The following is a 24,738-nucleotide window of genomic DNA, read 5'->3' as shown; positions in this document are numbered from 1 at the left end:
GCGGAACGGTGAAGTATTGGGAGATCCCTGGCCTACCTCACCCTGTCCGGCAGGCTCAACAACTCACCCATGTGTCTGTCCCCAGAGATCTCCCTGGATGTGGACGCAGACCGGGACGGCGTGGTGGAGAAGAACAACCCAAGAAAGGTACCTAGTTACCAGGGCAAACGGGGCTGGCATGGGGGGGTGGGGGGGAGTGCCTGGGGGCAGAGCCCCAGGATGGATCCCGTAGTTCTCCCAGCAGACACAGACAGCTCCCGCAGGCTCCCACACACGGCACACCCGTGGCAGAGCTCACGGGGGAGCCGGGCTCCTTAAAGCAATAGCTACAGGGCCCTTTCCTGAGTCTCAGTTCCCCCCCCCCCCCCCGCCACAGGATGGGACACTAGTTTGTGGAAATAATGACCGTCCTGCCACAGAGAAAGTGCTCCCAAAGCATTTGTTCTCATTATTTTCCCTTTTTTTTTTTTTTTAATTTTAAAACTGAACGAGGGGGACCGTCAGGAGGAAAGATTGCATTAATCGTTCTCAGTTCAAGTCATATATTTTTTCTCACTTTAGAGGAGAGAGCAAGGGGGTAGGGAGGCAGAGGGAAAGAGAGAGAGACAGAGAGAGAGAGAGAGAGAGAGAGAGAGAGAGAGAATCCCAAGCAGGCTCCACTCTTAGCCCAGAGCCCAACGCAAGGGCTTGATCCCCAGACCCTGGGATCATGACCTAAGCTGAAATCAAGAGTGGGATGCTCGACCAACTGAGCCATCCAGGCGCCCGTGCATGTTATTTTCCATGGTGCACACACAACGCCTCTCTTGTTCTACTCATTCATTCATTCATTCATTCATTCTCTTTTACTCCCATTCTGCTCCCCCGCAAAGGGCCATGTTAACGGGCTCAAGGTGTTCCTTTCTGTTCTCATGATTCTTTTTTTCCTTTTTAAATTGTCTCTATTTATTTTGAGAGAGACAGAGACAGCACGAGTGGGGGAGGCGCAGACCGAGGGAGAGAGAGGCTCCACACTGTCAGTGCAGAGCCTGATGTGGGGCCTCGAACCCACAAACCACGAGATCATGACCCGAGCTGAGACCAAGAGTTAGACGCTTAACCGACGGAGCCACCCAGGCGCCCCTGTGTTCTCATGATTCTCGTAGAACGCACAGTGTGGTTCGCGCGCGTGTATATTGTAACTCGTGTCGAGAGCCTTGTGCTGTCCGTTTCATGCTGCTTTCTCCTTTGCCCTCAAGCCAGTTGTTCAGCTCCACTGGTTTCGCCCTGCCTATATCCAGGCGGTTTGCTCCTACCTATTTTCCATTTCCTGGCCTTCTACGTCACCGATATTTTTGCCAGGGGCGTATGTTACTTTCATATGCCAGTTCATCCCCAGAGAGGACGTGTACGGTGCCCTCAGCGTAGACCCAGGGCGGAGGCTCAGGGCTGGAGAATCAGGAGGGCCTCCGGGAAGAACGGATGGCCGTGCCACAACCAGAAGGAGGAGTGGGGCTGGCCAGGTTAGGGGGACACCGGACCACGCAGTGAGCACAGCGACGTGCAAGGGCACAGGCCTGAGAGCTGGGGGAGCAGAGCGAGCGACGGGGAAGGTGGCGGGGGGCTGAAGGAGGGCCGGCAGGTCTCGCCGGACCTTGCAGCCTGCGGTGAGGGATCGGGACTTTATCCTAAGTCAACAGGGAGCCCCCGGCAGGGCTTAAAGCAGGAAAGCAACATGATCTGGTTGGAGCTGGTTCCAATTCGGCCCTGGCTGCAGCGTAGAGAATGGATCGCCTTGCAGGTCCCATTTGGACCACTCAGCATGTCTGCAAACAGCTGGGTGTCTGTCCGTCCAGGCATCTCCCCGTGATCCCCTGTGGACTTCAGAGCCTGTCATAGAATGTCGGCGGGCTCGTTTCTCTGGCCTCCCTCCGTCTCCCTGCCTCCACCTCCTCCAGGCACAGGCACACCAGACACAAGGCTCATAAAAGCCCCGGTCAGTTTTCCTATCTCTGGGTCTCCCTCTGCCACCGTCCCCCTCCCGAGCTTACCTCCAGTGCTCACACTGCCCCTCTCCGGGCATCAGATGGGGGATTCGCGTTTGCCAAGTGCCCCCTGCCCCTGATGAGCGGTGACTGCTCTTTCTGTCATCCTGGGGCTGTCTCTTTGGTGTCCCGTGGGATCTGCAGCGGCGCCGGGAATCAGCCAGAGGGTAGACAAGAAGGCACTGATCTGTCTCCCTGCCGACGCAGGCATCCTGGACGTGGGGCCCTGAGGGCCAGGGGGCCATCCTGCTGGTGAACTGTGATCGAGACACGCCCTGGTTGCCCAAGGAGGATTTGAACGACGAGAAGGTCTACAGCAAGGAAGGTACCAGCGGGACCCACGCTCGGGGTTGGGGGCAGGGAGAAGAATGGAAACACTCCTGCTCAGTTCCGGGCCAAGGCAGAGGCAGGAGCGACCTTCAGTCCCCTGGGGATGGTCGACTGAAGTATCCACTCTTGCTAAAAAAAAAAAAAAAAAAAAACAAATCTACGAATGTGGTTCAATTGGAACCACATTTTTTAGGAGTTACACGTACCCATACACCTAGGGAACAGACTGGAAGGAAATTCTCAAGAGGTCACAGGAGATCATGGTATTGGAGGTGATAACCGGGTTTTATGCTTTTCTGCAGTTTCCACGATACACATGTGGGGGGGGGGTGCGGGTTCTGTCTTGATGGGAAAAGTGAGGGTTATTTGCGAGCCAACAGTCCAGCCGCATGTCTCTTAATTCTAACCTCCTCGTGCATCCCCCTGCCCCGCCCCCCGCACTCGCCACAGACCTCAAGGACATGTCCCAGATGATCCTTCGGACCAAAGGCCCAGACCGCCTCCCCGTGGGATATGAGATCGTTCTCTACATTTCCATGACAGACTCGGACAAAGTGGGCGTGTTCTACGTGGAGAGTGAGTGACCCCTGCCCTTCTGAACGTTTCCGTCCCTTCGGCGCTCACTGAGCTAACCTCCCCGGGGCCCAGCTCTGCCCTCCACCTTCCCCAAAGTTATCCCCAGCTCTGCCCCAGGCCTTCCCCAGACGCCTCTGTGGAGTCTCCTGTCCTCCCACCCCTTAGCAGTTATGGCCCCTGCAGGTGCAGGTGACTGGAGAGGGCCAGGATTGGCCTCTTAGAAATAGCCACTGGGAGGGGCGCCTGGGTGGAACAGTCGGTTAAGCATCCGACTTCAGCCAGGTCACGATCTCGCGGTCCGTGAGTTCGAGCCCCGCGTCGGGCTCTGGGCTGATGGCTCAGAGCCTGGAGCCTGTTTCCGATTCTGTGTCTCCCTCTCTCTCTGCTCCACCCCCGTTCATGCTCTGTCTCTCTCTGTCCCAAAAATAAGTAAACGTTGAAAAAAAAATTAAAAAAAAAAAAAAAAGAAATAGCCACTGGGAGCACTCTTGTCCTGTGAAGTCACGAGGCCCCAGGGATGGGCCTCTCCCGCCTCAAAGGAGTTGTAGTGATGCAGGTTTACGTACAACCTAGAGTCCCCCCTTCCCCATGAACCAAAGGAGGAAGGGCTTTTGAGGTCCATTTTTTCTAGAGCCACATCACCTTCCTGATATGCACCCATCACTTCCCTGGGTGTCTTCTGCCCATCTCGGACTTTCTGGAGCCGAGAACGACCTCTCTTTTTTTTTTTTTTAATGTTTATTTATTTTCAAGAGAGAGAGCATGCGCATACACAGGCAGGGCAGGGGCAGACAGAGAGAGAGAGCGGGGACAGAGGATCCGAAGCGGGCTCTGTGCTGACAGCACAGAGCCCCCCATGGGGCTCAAACTCACAAACCGTGAGGTCGCGACCTGAGCCAAAGTGAGACGCTCAACTGACTGAGCCACCTGGGTGCCCCGACTGCCTTCTAACTTTTAAAGGGTCTCCGATGAGGTTCTGGGCACCTTTGCAGAGCTGACCCCTTGCTCCTCTTGAAGGTGACAGGGCACCCTGGGTCCCCGCTGTGCAGGGAGCTTGCTTCCACCACAGAACTAGCCCTCACAGCTGCCCGCTCTGTCTCATTCTTTCTAGAAATACACGTTGAGCCCCCTCAGTGCCAAGTGCCATTCTCAGTGCCGGGGTCCTGGCAGTGAACTCTGTAGTCCCGGCCCGCCGTGGGGGAGGCGATGGCCTAGTGAGGGAGACCTGATAAGGAGCACAACTGGAGGGAACGATACCCACCAAGTAATAGGGAACATCAGAGACAGAGGGGAGGCCTCGCTAGCCTGGGAAGGTCTGGGAAGGCTTCTCTGAGCAGGTGACATTTGAGCTGAGACCCAAATCAACAATGGGGAGGAAATAGCCATTCACGAGCTGAGGGAAGAGTGTTCCAAGCAGAGGGAACAGCACATACAAAGCCCAGAGGAGCGGACCAGCTTGGGGCGTTGGAGGAGGAAAAGGGAGACCAGAAGTGGTGGCTGTGTTGGAGTCAAGGTCAGCGATCTGGGCAGAGGCCAGGGCATGCAGAGAGAGGCCTTGGATTTTATTCTGAGTGCAGTGGAAAGCCATTAGAGGGTTTTAAGCAAGGGGCTGTCAAGATCTGATTTATGTATTAAAAGCCTCTCTCAGCAAAATAGTTTGCTTTGCAATTTGCCATGATGTGGGGCGGGGCTTCCCCTGTGTGCCCAGCCGTCCGGGGGGCCCCGGATCTCCGGCCTACCTCTGGGGCCCACCTCTGGACAGGCTTGCTAGGACCACGAGGAGTTGGTCACGGGGGCCCTGGACCCTCACCGCGGGGGGTGATTTAACCAGGACAGCAGTGGACAGCGGCCACCCAAGGCCAGTCCTCCCTCTGATCCACCCTGGGCCCGGACAGTGACCTCACACAGGTTGGAACGTCCCCAGAGACAGGCCGGCTCTGCTGCCCCCAGGGGGCCGGAGAGGTTGATGTTTACCCCCGTCCAGTCCAGGGTTGCCACAGCGACAGGGGCTGCCGGCGGGACCGGGCCTCCACCGGTGCCTCTCGACCGTGACATTGAATTGTAACACGGGATGATTTGCTGGCGGTGACACCTGCACGTTATCCAGAGGGCCCTGTTTGGTAGTTGGAGCGGGTCACCATCTGGCCCCGCGATCACATCGCGGCCCCTCACTTGCCATCCGAGATGGGCCCTGAGTAGACAAGCACCTTGAGGCTCCGTCGCCCCGTCTGTCTTATCTGGGCTGCTGTCCCAAGGGGCGAGGGGGGCCCGTTCCTGACACGGCGACGATTCCAGAATAGTTCCCCACAAAACGTGGAATCTTGGAAAGAACAGGTGGGGGGAAGGGAACGATCCATCTGTGACGGTTTTCTTTCCTTCTGGGCAAAGGTTTTCGGGTTTGGTCAAAATCTGAGTATGGCGATGGGTGAGAGCGTGTTGTGTTACATGAATGCGGTGTGTCACCTGTGTCCCCCAAGGGCTGGGGGCCGGGCTGGAGGCCAAGGGACCCCAGGAGGGAACTCCGGAGCCTGGGAGGTTCAAACCCTGCATCTGGGCAAGTCTGCTCACAAGCCCACGCCTTGTGAGTTCATCTGGGACGTAGGGATGATGAGAGGCCTGACCGTCCCTGCTCACGGTGGGGATTAAACAAGGAACAGGTGCCAGGTGCTCAGCGCAGTAGCCGGCCTGTGGAATGCTTCTAAAGGTGGCACCTGTTGCTTCTGTTGGGATCATTCTGACGATTATTCATTACAATCGTTGCCATAGACAGAGGTCCCCAGTGCTTTCAGGCAGACACAGGTATCTGTGTTCCAGCCTCAGATTCTGCCCCAGGACCCCAACGTTGGGACCTGACCTCGTCCTCTAAGGATACAGTGACCAGCGTGCCCCAGTCTGCCCAGGACTTTCCTGGCTTTAACACAGAAAATCCCTCCTCCTGGAAACCGCTCAGTCCCCGGCAAACCAGGACAGTTGGTCGCACTATCAAGGAGCCTCCTTGGGAGGTGGAGTGGCTCCAAAGTGACCAGAAGGGTTATGCCAACCCATACCACGCGCCGGCCGGTAGGGCCAATGCCTGGGGCCAAGGAGAGGTCAGGGTGGCTGGCAGGCCCAGCCCGAGGCATGTGGGCTGCTCAATAGAAGGGCATTGTGGCGTCCCGCAGGGAGAGCCGGCCATGCCCAGGCGGCCCGCACCAAGCTGGGGACAGGGGGGGAAGGAGGCTCCTTGGGACAGTGGCTGGATTGTTCCCACCAAGGAATCGATCCGCCCGGCGCTGACCCAAGTCACCAGAAAGAGAGAAACATAAATTGCAGGCCTCGAGGGGGAGAATACCACCTGCAGATGGGCAAGAAGGTGTCCTGGCACCTGACCCAGCTACCTGACCAGACCCCTTCCCGGCCCAGGCCCAGGCCGAATGCCCAAGTGCCCAGAGTCCTGGGGAAGTTTTGGAGCTTCCTGCGAAGACAGGTCCGCTTCTAGGCCTGAGCCCTCTCCCCTGAGCATCAGTGCAAGTGCAACCTGGGACATACGGGTGGGCCTGAGTGCCTGGAAGAGAACTTTCTCAATTACGCACACCCATCCGGATCTACTTGGTGATCGGGAGGTACTCAGGGCGCACGCCGTTGTTTCCGGGTCGGGCCGTGACGAGCTCCTTGGCACATCCGGTGTCTGAGTCTGTCTGCCTCATTTCTTGGGCCCATCCAAGGCAAGGTGAGGTGAGGTATTATTTCTTCGCCTTCTGTTCAGAAGCCGTTCAATGAGAAGGCCCTGAGGTTCGCAGGAAGGTCGGTGCCAACTCACTGACGGGCTCTTGTAATACGAATGCCAACAGGCCCCAGCTGGGTTACTGATGGTTACCCGGGGTTACTGGGTTTCCCTGAGTTACCGATGCTGCGTCCTTTTATCTTGCAACGACTTTGTGGCATCGGTGTTATTAGCCCCATTTAACAAACGGGTGAACTGAGGCTCAGGGAGGTTAAGTGAACTCCCTAAGGTTGTGCTTGTGAAGCTAGAGCGGTATTTGAACCCAGGTCTCTCTGACTCTGGAGGTCATAACCACTAGGGTCACCTGCCCTCAGCGAGATGAATAGGTTAACCAGACCTATACCAGGGTCTAGTTGAGCATATTGTCCTAATGTGAGGAACTGTCCTGAACCCGGGCTTCTGAGATTCCTCCATTTAATTTACAAGGGTTTTTTTTTTTAATGTTTATTGATTTGTGAGAGAGAGACAGAGTGTGAGCAGGGGAGGGTCAGAGAGAGAGAGAGAGAGAGGGAGACACAGAATCCGAAGCAGGCTCCAGGCTCTGAGCTGTCAGCACAGAGCCCGACGCGGGGCTCGAACTCACGAACCCTGAGATCATGACCTGAGCCGAAGTCAGATGCTCAACCGACTGAGCCACCCAGGTGCCCCTTAATTTACACGTTTTAATCAAGCACCCTATTTGTACCAGGACTGTCCCGGTGACATGTTCTAACCCATGGCTGACTGGTCATTAATCATTACCATTGTTATTGACGATGAGTATTAAGCTGAGCCTGATTCTGCCCTTCCAGCTCTGCAGGGCATAAAGAAACTCCTTCTGGAAGCTCTGCATAGGGTCCTACCTCCATGCCTTTGGCAATGCAAGTATCTCCTCTCCTCGCCACACCCCACCTCTGCCACCCTAAAGGGCCTCTCAAAGTCTCCCTTCCTCTGCTCGCATGCTTCCCGCCCTGCCTCCCTTCCCCTACCCTCCCTACCCCAGTAACTGCCGGGATCTCTCTCCTGTGGCTCACTTATGACGCTTCCCACACCCGCGTTACCTTCTCGTTGGCTGAGCACCGTGTGTAGACCGAGAGAGACGCTACATCCCGACCATTTCTATCCTTCCCCAGAGGTCCTTGCCCATGCTGGCAACACAGTTGTAATTCAGTACGTGTGCTCTGGCCTGAAAAATCTATAGGGCATGGCGCGGAAGCCATTGGTTCATTGGGTAGATATTTATTCAACATGAGCATGTGCCACATTGGCTTCGTGCCCGGCCAGGCCTGTCTCTGCCCCCAGGTGGCAGTCTCTCAGGGCCGACAACTAGCCCCCAAGATCATACTCCCTCAGAGAGTCTGTGATGGGCAAGGAGGGGGGGCTGCAGATGCTCCACACAGAGCCCCTGGCTTGGTCTCTGGGGGATCTGGGCATAATTCCCAGAAGGGACACACATCCGGGCCTGGAAGGAAAGGAACAACCATTCCCAGCGGAGGGAAGAGCCACGAGAAGGTACAGCCGGAGACCACGTGTGGTTCTTCATGCCCACGTGACTTCTGTTCCGCAGACAGGAATTTGGGGTGCAAATGGGCACAGCGACGTTTTGTTTATTAAGGGGGAAGGGAGATTGGGGTTCAGAATTACACATGAATTTGTGTCCCAGCTTGGCCACTTGCTGGCTGTGTGGCCTCGGAGAAGCCATTTCCCTATCCTGAGACTCGGGTTCCTTATCTGTAACTCAGGGACGTAATGTCCTTCCTCCACCCCGCTAGCTGCTCAGCCATCATCTGCTGCCATTTTGTGTATACCGTGGCGGGGAGGGCAGGCTCATTTCATAGGCGAGGAAGCCGGAAGCCAGAGAGGTCGTCTGGTTCCATGCCACATGGCGAGCGGGCCACAGTGCTGGGACATCGAGCGGGCCATGGCCCTTGTGGTGGCGTTTTCTGCTTGTGCTTTGCTCCCTAAGTCTAGAGGACTAGTTACTTTTCCATCTCGCCCCCTGCCCCACTGACACTGCCCCCTGGTGGGGGCGGGGACCTGACATGGGCCCTTCTCCCTCCAGATCCTTTCTTCGGCCAGCGTTACATCCACATCCTGGGCCGACGGAAGCTCTACCACGTGGTCAAGTACACGGGCGGCTCCGCAGAGCTGCTGTTCTTTGTGGAAGGCCTGCGTTTTCCCGACGAGGGCTTCCCGGGCCTGGTGTCCATCCACGTCAGCCTGCTGGAGTACATGGCCGAGGTGAGGGCTCCAGGCCTCCAGCATGAAGGGCTGCCTCCGGGGACCAGGTGGAGTCCTTCCAGAGGGTCCGTCTCGGGGCCCCTACTCGTTCCACTGCCCTCCAAGCCTGGACCACCCCAAGCTTGGAGACCTAGATGCCCCCCACCGCCCCAGCCACACGTGTCTGCGAGGGTCCTCGGAGCCGTGCGCTGGGGACCCTCCGGCTTGCCGCACCGACTCCCCAGGATTCCCTGTGCGTGACATTTCTGACATCCCCCACGTCTGTGCCCTGGTCTGCCCGCCCCGCCCCCTGCAGTAGCGTGGGCCTGGTTCCGAGGCACAGATCCCTCCTGGTTAGCGCAGGGAGCAAACTGGGCCACACACGTGAGGTTTATCGACTACTCGTATGCCCCACTTTTTTCTCCCCTCACCCGACTGTGGCTTACACCAACTCTGACCCACAGGCTGAACCCCAAATCCCAGCCCCAGGTCACACCCCCACCCTATGGCCACATATGTCACCCATCTTTGTTCTTGGTTTTGGGAAACCGGACAAGAAGGAGGGCACCTGCCCCTCTGGAGGAGAAGCGACCCTCACTTAGACGTATCCTGCTGACAAGGGTCTTAGGCCCAGACTCCCACCTCTCGGGCCCAGCCCGCTTTACTCAGATACAGGGAGGGACCTGGCTCTCGTGCCCACTGTCAGGTCCAGACCACTTCGGGCCAGGACACAATGGGCTCTGTAGAAGGTGAGGCTGGGGTCTAGCTCAGACTTCTGAGAACAGGCTCCGGAGTCAGACTGCCCGGCTTCGAGCCCTTGAGACACGGGGCAGGTGAATTTGCCCCCGGGCCTTCGTTTCCCCGTCTATGAAACAAACGGCAAAAGTTTCTCCTTCTGGAGCCGTTGCGAGCATCCAAACTTGTAGGAACTCATTCCTCAGAATCCCTCAGGTCCCTCAGAAGAAGAAAGGCAGGAAAGGTGACGCTAACCGGACGAGGTAAGGAGAAGGCTTCTGTTCCCACCTGTGCCTGGAGTAGCCTGACCATCGGGGTGTCAGACCGGCCCCCCTAGTGGAAACCAGCAGAGATTGAAAAAGCAGGCCCAGGCAGGAAAGGCCAGCGAGGCCCATAGTCCCGTCCGCTCCCGCCTTCTCTGCCAAGGGCAGGTGCCGTTGCCTGTAGGTGTTCAAAGCCAAGTACACAAAGGAACCCTGGAGTTCGCTTGTTTTCCCTCAGGTTCCAGGCAAGCCTTCTGAACGTTTCCTTAAAGAACAACCTGGACATTGCAAAATTCCCCCCAAACATTTGAAACGTTCACCTGTAGAAAAGGGCAAGGTGCCCAGAGCAGAAGCAGAAGGCGGGGGGCTGGCTCGGCCGTCCCGTGGGCCAATTTCAGGAAGTGGACTTCGATGGGGCAAGATCTGATAGTGGTTGTGTATGGCTGCGGCAGCCTGACTGCCTGGGTTCAAATCCAGGCTTCACCCCTTGCTGATCACGTGCCCGTGGGCAGCTGCATAACAAGCCTGTGACTAGAGGTCTGTGACTCAGTTTCCCCACCTGCAAAGCAAGGGGTTATGATAGTATCTACCCCCTGGGGTTGCCGTGGGGCAGAAAGGAGATGGCACATGTGACGCTGCCCCAGGGCCCGGCACGCGGCGCGTGTTCAACAAATGTAGGCTGGTTGTCGATTCCACCCGCTCTACGAGGCAGGCCTGAAACGCACCCTAACCAGACTCTGTGATCCCCTCCTTTGTCCCGTGCCCAGGAGATTCCCCTGACACCTATCTTCACGGACACCGTGGTGTTCCGGATTGCTCCGTGGATCATGACCCCCAACATCCTGCCTCCCTTGTCAGTGTTCGTGTGCTGGTAAGCAAGCAAGCGGCTAACGCTGGGGCTTTGGGGGCAGACAGATCTGAGTTCAGATCCTGGCTCCGTCATTTACCGCCCGTGTGACCTTGGGCGACCCGCGGGGCCTCTCTGTGCCTCCGTTTCTCTGAAATGCTGACATCACACAGTCACCGTGGGCATTAAAAGAAGCAGGCAAAGTATTAATCCAAGGTCTTGGTACAGTTTGTGCTTCAAATACGATAGCCATCATTTCTTTTCTCACTCTCGCCCGTGTCATCTGGTTGGGAACCTCCCATGGGTGTTCAGCTCATCTTAGGCAGCATTTTTTTTTTTTTTGAGCATCTATTATGTGCTAGGCACCTGCAGCAAAGGAGAGGCAAGGAAAAGCAGGGCCTGCATGGGTGCCGGTCAAGCCCAATGGGACCCTGAGGCCCCGGGCCCATCCCCTGGAAGGTGGGGGCAAGAGTCCCCTTTCTCGTTTTATTGGTTTGTGACCTTGGCAAACGCCGCGACTAGAGCAATTCGCTTGGCCTTGGCTCCACCTTTGCAAAGGTCACTACGAACGCATTTGTGGCCTCATCTGCCCAGCACAGCCCGGAGGGGCCAGCTGCTTGTTGCCACCTCGGTTGGACTGGCCCTTGTCCCTCCTCACCCTTCCTCCTGGCCTCCCTCTCTTCCCCAAACTTCTCAGCATGAAGGACAATTACTTGTTCCTGAAAGAGGTGAAGAACCTGGTTGAGAAAACCAACTGTGAACTAAAGGTCTGCTTCCAGTATGTGAATCGAGGCGACCGCTGGATCCAGGTGAGGAACCCCGTGCTGGGAGGGACGTGGGCATGGCTACGCAGGGAGAGTTGGCTTCATGTCAGGGTCCTGGCACCCAGCAGCATCATGTATGCGAATTCTGCTGTCAATTCATACGTGCACATGTGCACAGAGATATAAATGTATAAGGCAATTCACTGCAGCATTGCTCCTTATAGCAGCAAAAGATTATAAAACAACCTAAATGTTTATCCACAGGCGACTGGGATATGGCATGATGGGCTAGCCTTACTGTGGAGTACTATACAGCAGCTAAAAAGAAGCCAACCTATATATACAGAATGCACTTCAAACAAAGATGTTACTTGCAAGAAAATGTACATAGGATGTTATTGATTATGTTTTAAGAAATGGGGTTGATATGAGTACAAACGTGCTTGGGGCATGCAGAGACTATTTGAAGAAGGATATGTAAGAAACCACTGCCGTCGTTTGCTAGTGAAAAGAACTGGGGAGGCTGGCTTGCCTGACAGCTCTCCTTGGTGTCCCCACAGGATGAAGTTGAGTTTGGCTACATAGAGGCCCCCCATAAAGGCTTCCCTGTGGTACTGGACTCCCCCCGAGATGGATACCTGAAGGACTTCCCAATGAAGCAGCTTCTGGTGAGATGCTGAGGGCCACCTTGGGGTGAGGGGCAGGGGAAACAATCCTGAGGACTCTTACAGCACAGAAAGGTCAGGAGACCTTGGGCATCCTTGACAAATTAGACTGTGGCCCAGCACCTCCATCTTCTCCCCTGCAGAATGGGTCAGTTGGGATAGTGACCTCCAAGGTCCTTTCCTTGGAGAATTTTCTCATAGGAAAGTGCGACACTACCCCAGGGCCTGACACGCCCCAAGTGCTCGATAAATGTTCTATTGTTGTCACTTGCACCCACTTGGGAAGGCAGGAGTGAAAAGCACCCTGACGTGACTTTTTTGATCCCCTGGCTAAAAAGTTTTCTCGTAGGAGAGTTATCTCACAGGAAATGGGAGAACCCTAACTCCTGCCCCTGCCCCACCCCCCACTTGCAGAAAAATAAGTTCCAAAGAGGAAAATTATAGTGAAGCCATTGTCGAAAATCGTGGTTCCAACTTCAAAGCTCATTGAAGCTGTGGTTTTTTAGCTTATGTGTGGTTTTTTTTGTTGTTGTTTTGTTTTTGTTTAGAGAGAGAGAGCAGGGGAGGGGCAGAGAGAGAGAGAGAGGGAGAGAGAGAGACAGAGAGAATCTCAAGCAGGCTCCACACCCAATGCAGATCCCAACACAGGGCTCAATCCTACAGTCCTGGGATCATGACCTGAGCTGAAATCAACCAACTGAGCCATCCAGGTGCCCCAGTGTATGTGTTTCTTTAAAGCAATCCGACCCCCTGATTCTAGAGGCCATTACCACCCCACTCATGCCCTGAACCACTGGCGCAATAAGGGCAGAACCGAAACCTGTCTCCTTTGTCCTCACCTCCCACCCTGAACAGGCAGGGGATGCTTGGATGGAGCAAGAGGCAGACACGGGGATAGGTCAGGGGGCTTTCCCAAGGTCACATGCGTGGCAACCTCTCCTGGAGTCCCGAGAGGGCCACAGGGTCACACCTACTTCTTGAGCACCTTCCCTAACCTGGGGCCCTCGCCACGGTGAGATGGTAGAGACTGGCCTCGCGTCTTACCCTCCTCAAGCCTCAGTTTGCGCATCTGTAAGTGGGGATAGAAACCGTATTGTTGTGAGGACTGAAGGCACATCTGGGGCATCCTGCCGCACCTACTACGATGGTCATTACTAGCCATCATTATGGCTATCAGTCCACAGTCCTAGACAGCGTCCTCGGTGAGGACCGTCCACTTCTTCCCACACTGTGAGGGGTAGAATCAAACTGGCCACCAGCAACGGTGGCCGCAGGCATGAGAACCGAGGCCTCCCAGCTCCTGCTCCCACACTCTTCCCGGGTCACCACCTGCCTTCTTTGTTCCAGGCTGGCCTGGTTCCAAGGCCCCGGGCTGCATTGTTCCCAGAGGCCAGGGCCAAGCCGGGCTTTGTGCTGCCATAAAACCCAGCTGCTCCAGCTCCCGGCAAATCACACCTTGCCATCTGGGGCTCCCAGGCGAGAAAGCGCTAAGCTGCAGCCATCCACCCCACTGGGCACGGCTGTCCCTTGAGCCCTCGGCTGGGCCGGGGTAAGCCACATCTTCCCACCCCACGGTATTGTTTTCTTTTCAAACAAGAATTTTTGTCAGGCAAGCTTCGTCCCGGCCCCAAGGCAAGTCTCCAAGCAAGGCCCCTACTTTTTCACCAAAAAGTCAGGGCAGGAACCTTAAAATTCAAGAGTCACTAGAGGGCTATATTATGTGTCAACTCCAGTTTGTTGGAGCTCTGTGCTAAGAAGGATTCAGAGGCTGCCTCTGGGCTCAGTGAACAAATACGGTGGGCTGGGAATGGGTGGGATGATCTATATGTTGCGTGTCTGTCATTTCCCGCATGTATCGGTCAGCTTTTCTCAGTAAGGCTGCAGTAACAAACAACTCCCAAATCTCAATGGCTAACGACTAACGGTCCATGTATTGCTTGAACTCGGCAGTGACTGTTGGCTGGTCACCTGCAGTCCGGCTTCCGCACACCTTCCGCCTTCTAGAGCCCCAGCTGCAGGAGCAGCCCCCAGCCTGGGAAATGCCATTCTCCTAGCACAAGGAGAAGAGAAAGAGTTGGCCGGCACACGCGGTGGATCTCACGGCTTCTGCTCTGCCCTGGCACGCATGCTTCTGCTCGCGTGCCAGTGGCCAAAGCAAGTCACATGACCAAGTCCAACACTAGGCGGGGAATTCTATCCCTTCCACGGGGGGATACCCACATACCAGCCACGGCTCAGGATGCAAAGTCTTCTCACTGGGAAAAGGGTAGCAAGTTGCTGGGAACAACGGTACAATCTACCACCCTCTCTCTCCGGTGTCTAATCGGATGCCTCTTTTTTATAGCTTGGGAAACCAAGGGTCAGATAAATGAAGCAATCAGCGGGGATTTCAACAGCACAAATTGAGAACTAACTCTGAAGTCACCGATACGTCTCTGTGTCTGAGAAGAAGAGGCACATGCAGAGACCCAGGGCGCACACACACACTAATACACACTCGTATACCGTCAGGCATGCCCACCCTTACACCAGCGCGCTCACGAACTCAGCCTCCCCGTGCCCAGCCCCCGCTCTTTGGCGGGAATAAGAAGACCGTGGGCAAGGCTCTAGACGCTAAGTGTCAGATTAAAGGTGGTGAAAGAGTAGTCATCAGATGGTGGCTGAGAGGGGGCTGAGGACCTCGGGCTCCAGGAGACTAATGATGGGTGTGTGCCCCATGCCCAGGGCCCAGATTTCGGCTACGTGACCCGGGAGCCCCTCTATGAGCCTGTTACCAGCCTCGATTCCTTTGGGAACCTGGAGGTCAGTCCACCAGTGACTGTCAACGGCAAGACATACCCCCTGGGCCGGATCCTCATCGGAAGCAGCTTTCCTCTGTAAGAGAAGCCAGGGCGGGGCTGGGGGGAGCAGGGGTGGAGGAGTCATTCTTTCTCTTTAGGAGTGGCCTGGGCTGCTCACCCGTGGAGTGATGGGCTGGGAGAACGAACCCCTTCCACAACTCTGAAAAGATGCAGACACGCTTGGAAATGAAACCAAGTTGGCCTTTGCATCTTAGCATGACTTAGGATCTAATATGAAACTAAATACAGAGCTCGTCCCCAAATGGGAGGGTGTGTAGCGAGACTATAAACCAGGTAGGGAAGGGACAAAGGAGTCCGTAGAAGGTAATTGACAGAGAATGAGCGGGAGAGTGCCAATAAGTCCTTGGGGGCACCCACGCATAAAAGAGGGCTGCGAAGACGTGGCCCTACCCCAGAGCACCAGTCCTGGCTCCCTGGCCTGTCCGTAACACCGTCACTCCCTCCCCAGGTGACCCACTTCCCAGTGAAAAGGCAGATTCTTTCTTGATCAGGACAGTCAGTGGGAAGAGCGATTGGTCTTCATTTCACAATGAAGAATTATTGGTCCTCCTTTCACAAAAGGGCTGCCAGGAACCTGCCTATATGGGACCAGCCAGGATTTGGCCACCAAGTCCCTCTGAGCCACACAGGATGCTCTACCTTCTGGGAGGAGGCCACTGGCCAGGAAGGGACCATTGGTCTAGCTTCTTGCCACCCTCCACTCCATAGTCACTCATCCATTCAGCAGGTATTTTCCAAGTAGCAGCCAAGTGCCAAGCCCTGTGCCAGTCATGGCGTTCTAAACATGATGCCCAGCCCCGCCTTCAGGGAGACAGTGGAGATCACAGACACGAAACAGCAGGGGCAGAGGAGGGACATATACAGTGATAGAAGCACAGGGAGCCAGGGGAACCCAAAGATAGGTCCCCCTCGGGGAGTTCAGGGAGTGCTCCTTAGAGACAAATACTTCTTGAGGGCCTCCTCTTCCGGGCACTGTTCTAGGCTGTAGGGATACAACAGTGAGCCAAATAGACAAAGCCCAGCCCTTGGGAAATTTTCAGCTAGGGTAGGAGGAGTACAGAAAATAAATAGCCTCTGTGGGTTTAAGGAAATGACTTGGGAATTGAGGCTTGAAGGAGAAGGGAACAGCCATGGGAAGATCAGAGAGAAAGAGCATTTCAAATAGAAGGAACAGCAAAAGCAAAGCCTTGGGGGATAGCGAGCAGAGCGAGTAGAGCAAGGAGAAAGGGAGGGAACGGAGGTAGCAGACCCGGGCAGTGGCCAGATCAGAGAGGAATTTTGGCCACTGCAAAGGCCTGGAGTCATAGTCTCAGGGTACTGGGGACATCGAAGCCCTCAGAGAGTCTAACAGGAAGCGCTTCCTGGAGGAGGTGTTGCTTAAACTGATTAAAGATCGAAGATCAGTAGAAGTTAATGGAACAAAGAGGCACATGGGCTAGGGTAGGTTTTCGAACTGTGCCTGTGCCCTAGCCCCCTCCAGCAGTCCAGCCAGGACCCCTGAGCACAGAAGCTGGCCTCTTTCTACCCCGTGACACCCTCAGGAACTGAAGGGGCTGAAGGCTGGGCTCCGTGCCATCCATTCATACAGGCCATGGCTGCAGCCACGGCCTCCTTCTTTGCCTCTGGGCGCAAAAGCCTTCCTGTGCCTGCACCAGGATCTCTCAGCCCTGAGCCTCAGGCTCCTTCCCGTGACTTTGGCTGATGCCGCCCTCGATACAGACTAGGTTCCAGAGGCTGAACTCCTGCAGGCCCTCTGGTGAGGCAGGCACAGCGGGAAATCCCCTGAAGAGCTGCCTCGTCCCCACCCCTACCCCAGGTCCGGTGGTCGGAGGATGACCAAGGTGGTGCGGGACTTCCTGCAAGCCCAGCAGGTGCAGGCACCCGTGGAGCTCTACTCAGACTGGCTGACCGTGGGCCACGTCGATGAGTTCATGACCTTCGTCCCCATCCCAGGCACAAAGGTGAGCTGGCCGCTGAGGCCTGAGTGAGTAGGATAGAGGAGAACTCATGTGCTACCAGCTCTCGTCAGCGGAGGGCAGGATCTAGAGGTAGTGGACCGCAGAGAGGAAGAAGGAAGTAGGCTCAAGTTGGTTTGCACGTTGTCGCTGTGGCAGGGTCAATTTTTAACCCGATATACCAAAATATTAGCATTTCAACGTGCCATCAATCTAAAAATTATTAATGAGAGATTTTACATTTTTTTATTCATACCAAGTCTTCAGAATCTGGTGTGTACTTTACCCGGAACAGCACGTCTCGATTCAGACTAGCCACACAGTTCAAGTGTCCAATAATCACAGGGCTAGGGGCTACTGTAATGCTCTGGAGAGCTGTGGGGTGTGGGCCTGGGGCTCTTTTGTTTTCTGAAGGGAAAGGAACGGCTGCAGTGGCATACCCTGGGAATGTTATACAAGTGGCCCGGCCTCTTGGCCATGTGGAGAAGCTCTTCCATTCTGCCCGAAGTCACTTTGGACTCTGAGCTTGGACTCCATGGCATTGCGGAGAAAACCCTGCCAGGCCGTCTGTGCCACTTGGCACGGGGAGGCTTGAGACAAGAGGCAGACGGGGCTCCGAGTCCCTGGTGGGGGGCTCCCTCGTGCTCCTCGGCCACTTCCCTTCTGTGGACACCGTCCCTCTGGATGTTCTCTCACAGCAATTCCGGCTGCTCATGGCCAGTACCTCGGCCTGCTACAAGCTCTTCCGAGAGAAGCAAAGGGAGGGCCACGGGGAGGCCATCATGTTCAAAGGTGAGTGCCCACGGGCCCTTGGCAGGGAGTGGGGAGCTGAGCCCCCCAGAGAGACGCCCAGGAGGAGGGGGCAGAGCACTTTGCCCCTGAGCATCCGGCTCCAGTTTCTGGGGGTCTGGACGGCTCCGGGCTGTGAGGTCACCATGGTGGGAAGCAGCCCCGGCCTCTTGTGACCTTCGCCGTGGTCAGCTGGACCATCGAGCTGCCCGCTGCTCCCTATTATCAGCATACACATTTAAAGTGGACACTTTAAGTGGCACCAGACCCCAAAAAGAGCTAACTGACCTGTGATCTGGATTTGAGGAGCTTGAAAGGGAGATAGAGAAAAATATACGTAATGCAGGTGGCGGACAGGAAGAAAAGTGGGAACAGCCTGACGTGATCTACAGCCAGACGTCGTTACTGTCAGTCCCAGAGTGAGAAATTATCTGCTTAATTTAGGCATGCACTTAACTGGGACAGATGCAGACGGAGACTAGGTGTGCTCTTGAATTAATTATGGAAAGAGGGAAAGCTGATCGGCTGGAGACGACGAGCCAGGTTACAGAGGGCGTAACAATTTCTTACACGTTTTTCTTAAATTACTTTTTGTCACTTTTCAGGTTGGTATCTCCAGTCTGCCTACTCCCAAAAGTCTGCGTTCCTAAGGCTCATTGATACTTACGTACATCACTGCCCTCCGTATCCAAAGGCAGTGCTCTTGATAGTGACTAGGGGCCAGAATAGACAAAGCCAATTTAAGACCACTGTCCTGTTTTTATTCCCAACCGATGGGGAATTGTTTTTCTTGGATTGGCCAGCATGAGTCTGGATTTCCTGGAGGCTTCTTTATATAGTAAAAACACCCCCAAAGCTACCCATAGGGTATAGGAGCCATTATCTTTATACGGACAGGTCCAAGCGGCACTGTGGAGGCAGCACAGGTGCAGGGTGTGACAGCCCCAATCTCTTTGCCAGTGACAGGCTGCAAGATTGGGAAGTGCGATGGACCAGCCAACTCTTCCCAGATCAGGCACAAAAAAAAAAAAAAAAAAAGAAGAAGAATTAATAGCTTAGCTTCTAGAATCAGACTGCCTGGTCTGCATACAGGGTCTACCAAAGCTAAAAGACCTGGACAAGTCATTTAGCTTCTCTCTGCCTCAGTTTCTTTATCTTTCATGCGAACAGCTACCTCCTAGGAATATAGGAAAGATTCCTGAGTTGATCCATGTAAAACAGCTAGAAGAGTGCTCAGCGAGCATTAGGCAGGACTAATCAGACCGAAAGCCGTGCGTGGATTAGGAGGCAGGTGCAGGCACACACCAGGGCAGGGGCCAAGCATGAGGCAGCTCTAGAAAACAGCGAGGGCGACCTCTGGGCCTCCTGCTTTCGCCACACTCACCCTGGGCAGCTGCTGGTCCTTAGAAGCAGGCTCCGGCGGGGGGAGACCCGGGTACCAACCTGTACCACTCCACCCTCTGGCCAGAGAGAAAGCAAGCCACCCCTTCCTTGGCCCAAGCAACATGGCCCGTCCTGGAGAAGGAAGTGTGTGTGCTGTCCTCCCCTGCCCTAGGGTTACCTTCCTGGGTCCCTGCCTGTCCCTGGCCCCATCTCTTCCCTCCCAGCAGTTAGCCCAATAGCTGGGAGCAGGTGGGGGGGGGTGCTGACAGAGGGGAGCACCCAGGCTGGGAACCTGAGGCTCGACTGTCCCCTGGGACCTCTGACCTCCACAGGCTTGGGCGGGATGAGCAGCAAGCGAATCACCATCAACAAGATTCTGTCCAGCGAGAGTCTCGTGCAAGAGAACCAATACTTCCAGGTGAGGCCGGAGCAGGGGGCCCTGGGAGGGATGGGGTTGTGCCCAATGACGCCTCTCACGTCCTCAGGGCTTCCACAGGGAACGACCGAGGGTTCAGGGTCCAAGACGGAGGGAAGGGCCTCGATGAGCCTCCGGTCCAGCCTCCCTGCTTTGCTGCTGTGCTAAAGCTGGGAGCTAAATGGAGGGACAAAGGCAGGCTGTGGCGGCCCGCGGAGGCCAGGAGCAGGCAGGAGACCTGGGAAGGAAGGTGCATCAGGCAGTGCTAAAGAGCCAAGGGTTCTGTAAGGCCCATGACATTGGGGGAGGCGCACGCCTTTAAAATATGATGCAAGCCTCGGACTTGCTTTCTAGGAAATGCGTGTGTAAATATATGCCCTGGATTTTAATTTTTTTTTAGGGGATCAGTGCTCCCTGAAGTTTGCTATGGATGCATCCCCCCTTCTGAGTCCCTGTCTCATTTCTACCAAGCGTCATTCTGTGACCTTCTTCTGTCTTGTTCTCTTTATTCCCACCGTTACTGAGCCCTGGTGGGAGGGGCACTGGAGAGGTGGCGGGGTGCTAGGTAGGTGCTGGAAGTCTCCCTGGAGTGCTGGGGCCCTAGGTGTGATGCTGCAGACAGGAGCAGGGTCGGCGCAGATGGCAGGAGTGTCCCCGGACTTGCTTGCCTACCCTCCCTTCCCCCCCCCCCCCCCCCCCAGCGCTGCCTGGACTGGAACCGTGACATCCTCAAGAAGGAGCTGGGGCTGACAGAGCAGGACATCATCGATCTGCCCGCTCTGTTCAAGATGGATGAGAAACGCCAGGCCAGAGCCTACTTCCCAAATATGGTGAGGCACGCGGGGCCCCAAACCTCGTCGGGGCCAACCAGGGGCAGCCAGAGCCAGAAGGTCCCCTCGGCTAAGTCTGTGGGTCGGGAAGTCCAGGTCCCCGCCCTGGATGAGCTGCTGCGTGGCCTCGCCCATCCACCCCAGGCACCTGTCCTCTCGGGGCGGCGTTCCCTCGTAGGGGTGAGAATGCCCATCCTACAGCTGCCTCACGGGGGTCCCGGAAATCCTTTAACAGATCGGAAAGGGCTTTCCGAGTTAAAAAGACCTTTATGGACAGGAGGGATCCTTGTCGTCATGCAGGAGAGTCTTCTATGAGAAGGAGGGAGGTTAGAACACACACACAGATACCTATTGATGCACACGCAAATACTCACGCGCCCATATGTACACATTTGACCACGTGCGTGTGCGTGTGCATATTCCCACGCGTGCGTGCAGAGGCAGGTTGCCTGGTTTTTCCACTTCAGCTCTGCCACGTAGGAGGTTGCTTCGCCCCATCGGTGCCTCGGTTTCCTCATCCGTAAAGTGGGGATAATCACCACACTCGCATCGTAGGGTAGCTGGGAAGGTTCAGTGAGCTTCGCACAGGGCCCAGGCGAGTAGTAGGCGCTCACTAAACGGAGCTGGTGCCTCACCCCCGTGGCAGGTGAACATGATTGTGCTGGACAAGGACCTGGGCATCCCTAAGCCGTTCGGGCCCCAGGTGGAGGAGGTATGCTGCCTGGAGACACACGTGCGCTCCCTGCTGGAGCCCCTGGGCCTCTGCTGCACCTTCGTGGATGACATTTCGGCCTACCACAAGTTTCTGGGCGAAGTCCACTGCGGCACCAACGTCCGCAGGAAGCCCTTCGCCTTCAAGTGGTGGCACATGGTACCCTGATCTCAGGGGGCTGCCGTGTGCGGGTCTCAGCTCACCCATAACCCGTATCGTGGCTGGGCCCGCCCTCGTGGTTCTTTACGATCGCAAGATACCCTTCGGCAGTAACTGTCAGGAAACTTTAGGATTGTTACCTATGGGACGGCACACTTGGGGCCACACAGCGAGGTCACAGGGAGAGAGAGACCACACAGGCCTGGGGTTCTGCTTTTCTTGGTGGGGGGGTCGAGGGGAGGGGGCTAGGGTTTTGCGGGCTCGCTCCTATTGGTGAGCTTAAAACATAAGAGCTGGAATTTAAAGCGCAGGAAGAGGGAAATCCAGGGGCCCAGATGGTCAGCTATAGAAACCAACCAAATCTAAAACAAAGGAGCCTGGGGGGAGGAAGAAGCCTGGCTTTTTATCTAGTCCTGTGGCTGGCAACATGCCTATTGCAGATAGCCTTCTCTAAAGTGGCTACCTCAGCAATCAAAGCTTAAGTCAGGCACTTGAGCCACCGAAGAGAAAACCCAACTGTCAGGGCTTACGCTACAGGTGCCTTGGCGATTCCCTCCTCCCTTCCTTCTCCAGACTCCTTGAACCCCCCAGAACTTCCCCTTGCCCGGCAGGGACTTGACAAGGATTCTGTCCCACTGGCAGCAAGAGGTGAGGAATCTGGGATATCTGTACCTTGTCATCTCTCAGAAGGGCCCTAGCGTCCGCCCAAACCACCCTGGTGAGCCTCAACCCTGTCCTTCCTGAAAACAGCCGTGCACTTGGCCAGTGTCTGTATAACCCTGATACGAAAAACAAAAAAGAAAACCAAAACCCTGTACCCAAATCATTCCCCCAAAGAGTCCTTAGGCTCTTGTCCAAAATTGAAAGAGGGGAGAAGGGAAGGAGGTTCTGGAGGCTCTGGGATCACCAGTTCTGGTAGCCATGCCCTGAAGGTCAAGTTAGAGCCCATGGAAAGGGACCCTGGCCCCCCCCCCCAGACATACCTTGAACTGCTGACATCATTTCAAATTCAGCTCTCTTGGGGTGTCCAGGTGGCTGCCTCCAATTAGTCATTCCTTCCCTGCCTCGCTCCGATCCCCTTGGCTTTCTCTCTGCAGTGTAGACGCCATTGACTAGCTTCCCTATTCCCTGAGGGTCCAATCGTTTACCTTAGAACCTTCCCTGGAAGCGGATTTTATCAGAACAGCCTTCTCCATTTTCAAGATGCTCCTTATACCTCGTCTTTCAGATGGACACAGGCTCCCCCAAGTGCTTGATCCCCCCACACCAGCATCCTTGTGCCCAAGAGTGCAGTGCGTGAAGACACCTGGGCTCCACCATAGCCTTCTGCTTCCTGGTTCTCCAGTCTCTGGGCAATCCCTGACCTCCCTCCTCTCCTGCCTCTACTTCCTATTCCTGACGCCATCCCTCCAGGCAGCTAGACAAGGACTTTTTCACCACCAGCCAAGCTCAGCCCTGCCCCCCAGGGTACAGTGAAGGACCCACCTGTCCTCCCCAGATCTTAGACTCAACGTGTAAGGACCTGGCCTGGCCTCCAGCCGAACAGCCAGTTCTGGGCCAGCAGCTGGCCTCAGACAGACCGTCTGTCCCACGGAAGTTCACCAGTGCATTTGCTGAGCAACCACTAATTTGGACACAACTAGATTAATTCCCTGGCTCCAACCAAAAAGACTCAGTTTCAACTAAAAAAAAAAAAAGTGTAGGGCCAGCTGATGTCAGGAGAATAAGTAAAGTACAATTCCACTTTGAGAGTTTAAAAAGAGCCAATTTATAACCAATGAAAAGGTTATACATCCGTCTTCTTGAGAGAACAGGATTTTTCTTCTTGGCTTATGTCATTCAATCAGCAGGCATTTGTTGCAGGCCTACTAAGTGCCCGGCACAGTGCTGGGCTCTGAGGATACGGTGGTTAGCAGCAGATTGCACCTTGTCCTTGCTTCGTGGAGCCAGTCAGGTCTCCAGATGCAATGCCCACATCTAAATGGCCAGCTTTTGCCATCTCAGTGATGCGCTCTTTAGCAACGCCAACCTGCTACATTCAGGAAATGCACAGGGCACAGAACTTCCTGTAAGTCACTATTTTAGATGAAGGTAGAAGGTTCTTTTTCAGACCAGCTTCCTTTCCCATCCAGCTGGGCCGGTACCACCCGACAGATCAGACCTCAGAGCTTTCAGAAGCTATCGTGCCCCCCTGCCTTTTGGGGCCAAAGCCCCAGATATCTGCAACCCCAGAGTGCCTATTTGAAGGAGTTTATCTGGAGACTTAGAGTTTGTCGTGTGTGTGTTTGCGTGTGTGTGTTCGGTTAATGTGGGGTTTGGGGTTTCTTTCATTTTTCTCTAGTCTACCTTAAGGGGAAGTGAACGCCTCCCATGTGGAGACAGTGTGTGTTATAGATTTTTCTAAAACTTCCCATCGGGAAGTCAGTAATTTCTGATGATTCTGGAGCCCCCAGGACTCAGATACCTATTATCTTGTTTGCCTCCCACCCCGTGTGACTGCCTTCCGCGTGCACGCCTCCCCCACCCCATGGACTCACTGCTCTTCCCCGTCCCCCACTTTCTCTAAATGTAGGCCTAGGATACACTTCTGTGTTGCAAAATTCAGCTAAGTTCCTGTTTCGATCTTTATTTTGAAATATTCCGTGTAAGAGGGAAGGCGGGGGGGGGGGGGTGTTGTGACGAGGGCAAGAAGCAGGGCACGGTTTCAACTTTCTGGACAAGAGGCCATGATGGAGATCGAAAGATGTTTGGGGAAGAGCCTGAATAAATAGCAATAAAATAAACCATCAGAGGGGAAGTCACGTGTTGGTGTGATGTTCATTGTTGTTTCACGGACACAGCCTGGAGTGAAGCAGTCCACACATGGGCCCTGTCCTGGTGGGCTCAGTTCCTGCTCTTCTGGGCTCAAGGTCAGGGTTCAGCAAGGAAATCTCAAGAGTTTAGAACCCCCTCCACATTCAATGCATATGTATTACATGGCCACCACCCAAGGTCAAGACCAATACCCATAGTAAAGTCTGGCTATGTTTTTCTGGCGGTGTTCCCCAGAAGCAGACCCTGAAATGAGTGAGCATTTGGGAACAAATGATTTATTATTTATTAAGTCCGTCCAAGAGAAACCAGGAAGGGGGTGGAGGAAGCAGGATGAGGAAAGGGAAGAAGCCAAAGAGGAATGTGACCTGAGGTGTAGCCTCAGCCTGCTCACTGAAGGAAGAGCTCTGGAACATATGAGGCAGCTCAGAGTCATCCCAAGGGGGGGCAGAGTTTTGTACACCTGCACCAGGCAGTCACTGGTGATGGGGACTTTGGCTCTCCCAATGGGCAAGGGGACACCAGTAGCCCATGAGCAATCATCTAAAGGGGATCACAGCTGCAGTGAGCAGCAAAGTCACAGGATCTGGGGAATGGGCTCATAACCAGAAGACGATCCGGCAGGGCACCAACAGTATCCACTGCTGTAGATAATAT

General features: G+C 55.1%; 1 protein-coding gene across 1 annotated transcript in view; it reads left to right on the top strand.

The window, feature by feature from the left end:
- The window catches only part of PADI2 (peptidyl arginine deiminase 2), a 43,777-nt gene extending 19,706 nt beyond the window's left edge, over positions 1-24,071 (top strand). The window contains exons 4-16 of the mRNA XM_003989524.6: positions 86-147; positions 2,232-2,349; positions 2,805-2,930; positions 8,735-8,913; positions 10,658-10,761; positions 11,435-11,546; positions 12,062-12,169; positions 14,891-15,042; positions 16,844-16,988; positions 17,681-17,774; positions 19,487-19,572; positions 20,271-20,399; positions 21,046-24,071. Coding sequence (XP_003989573.1) covers positions 86-147; positions 2,232-2,349; positions 2,805-2,930; positions 8,735-8,913; positions 10,658-10,761; positions 11,435-11,546; positions 12,062-12,169; positions 14,891-15,042; positions 16,844-16,988; positions 17,681-17,774; positions 19,487-19,572; positions 20,271-20,399; positions 21,046-21,279 — 1,649 coding nt within the window. The 3' untranslated portion in view covers positions 21,280-24,071. The remainder of the gene's footprint in view (positions 1-85; positions 148-2,231; positions 2,350-2,804; positions 2,931-8,734; positions 8,914-10,657; positions 10,762-11,434; positions 11,547-12,061; positions 12,170-14,890; positions 15,043-16,843; positions 16,989-17,680; positions 17,775-19,486; positions 19,573-20,270; positions 20,400-21,045) is intronic.
- The last annotated feature ends 667 nt before the right edge of the window (positions 24,072-24,738 follow it).

The sequence above is a fragment of the Felis catus genome, chromosome C1 (genome assembly GCF_018350175.1).
Source record: "Felis catus isolate Fca126 chromosome C1, F.catus_Fca126_mat1.0, whole genome shotgun sequence".
In the NCBI taxonomy this organism is placed as follows: domain Eukaryota; kingdom Metazoa; phylum Chordata; class Mammalia; order Carnivora; family Felidae; genus Felis; species Felis catus.
This window is presented reverse-complemented; position numbering and strand designations above follow the sequence as displayed.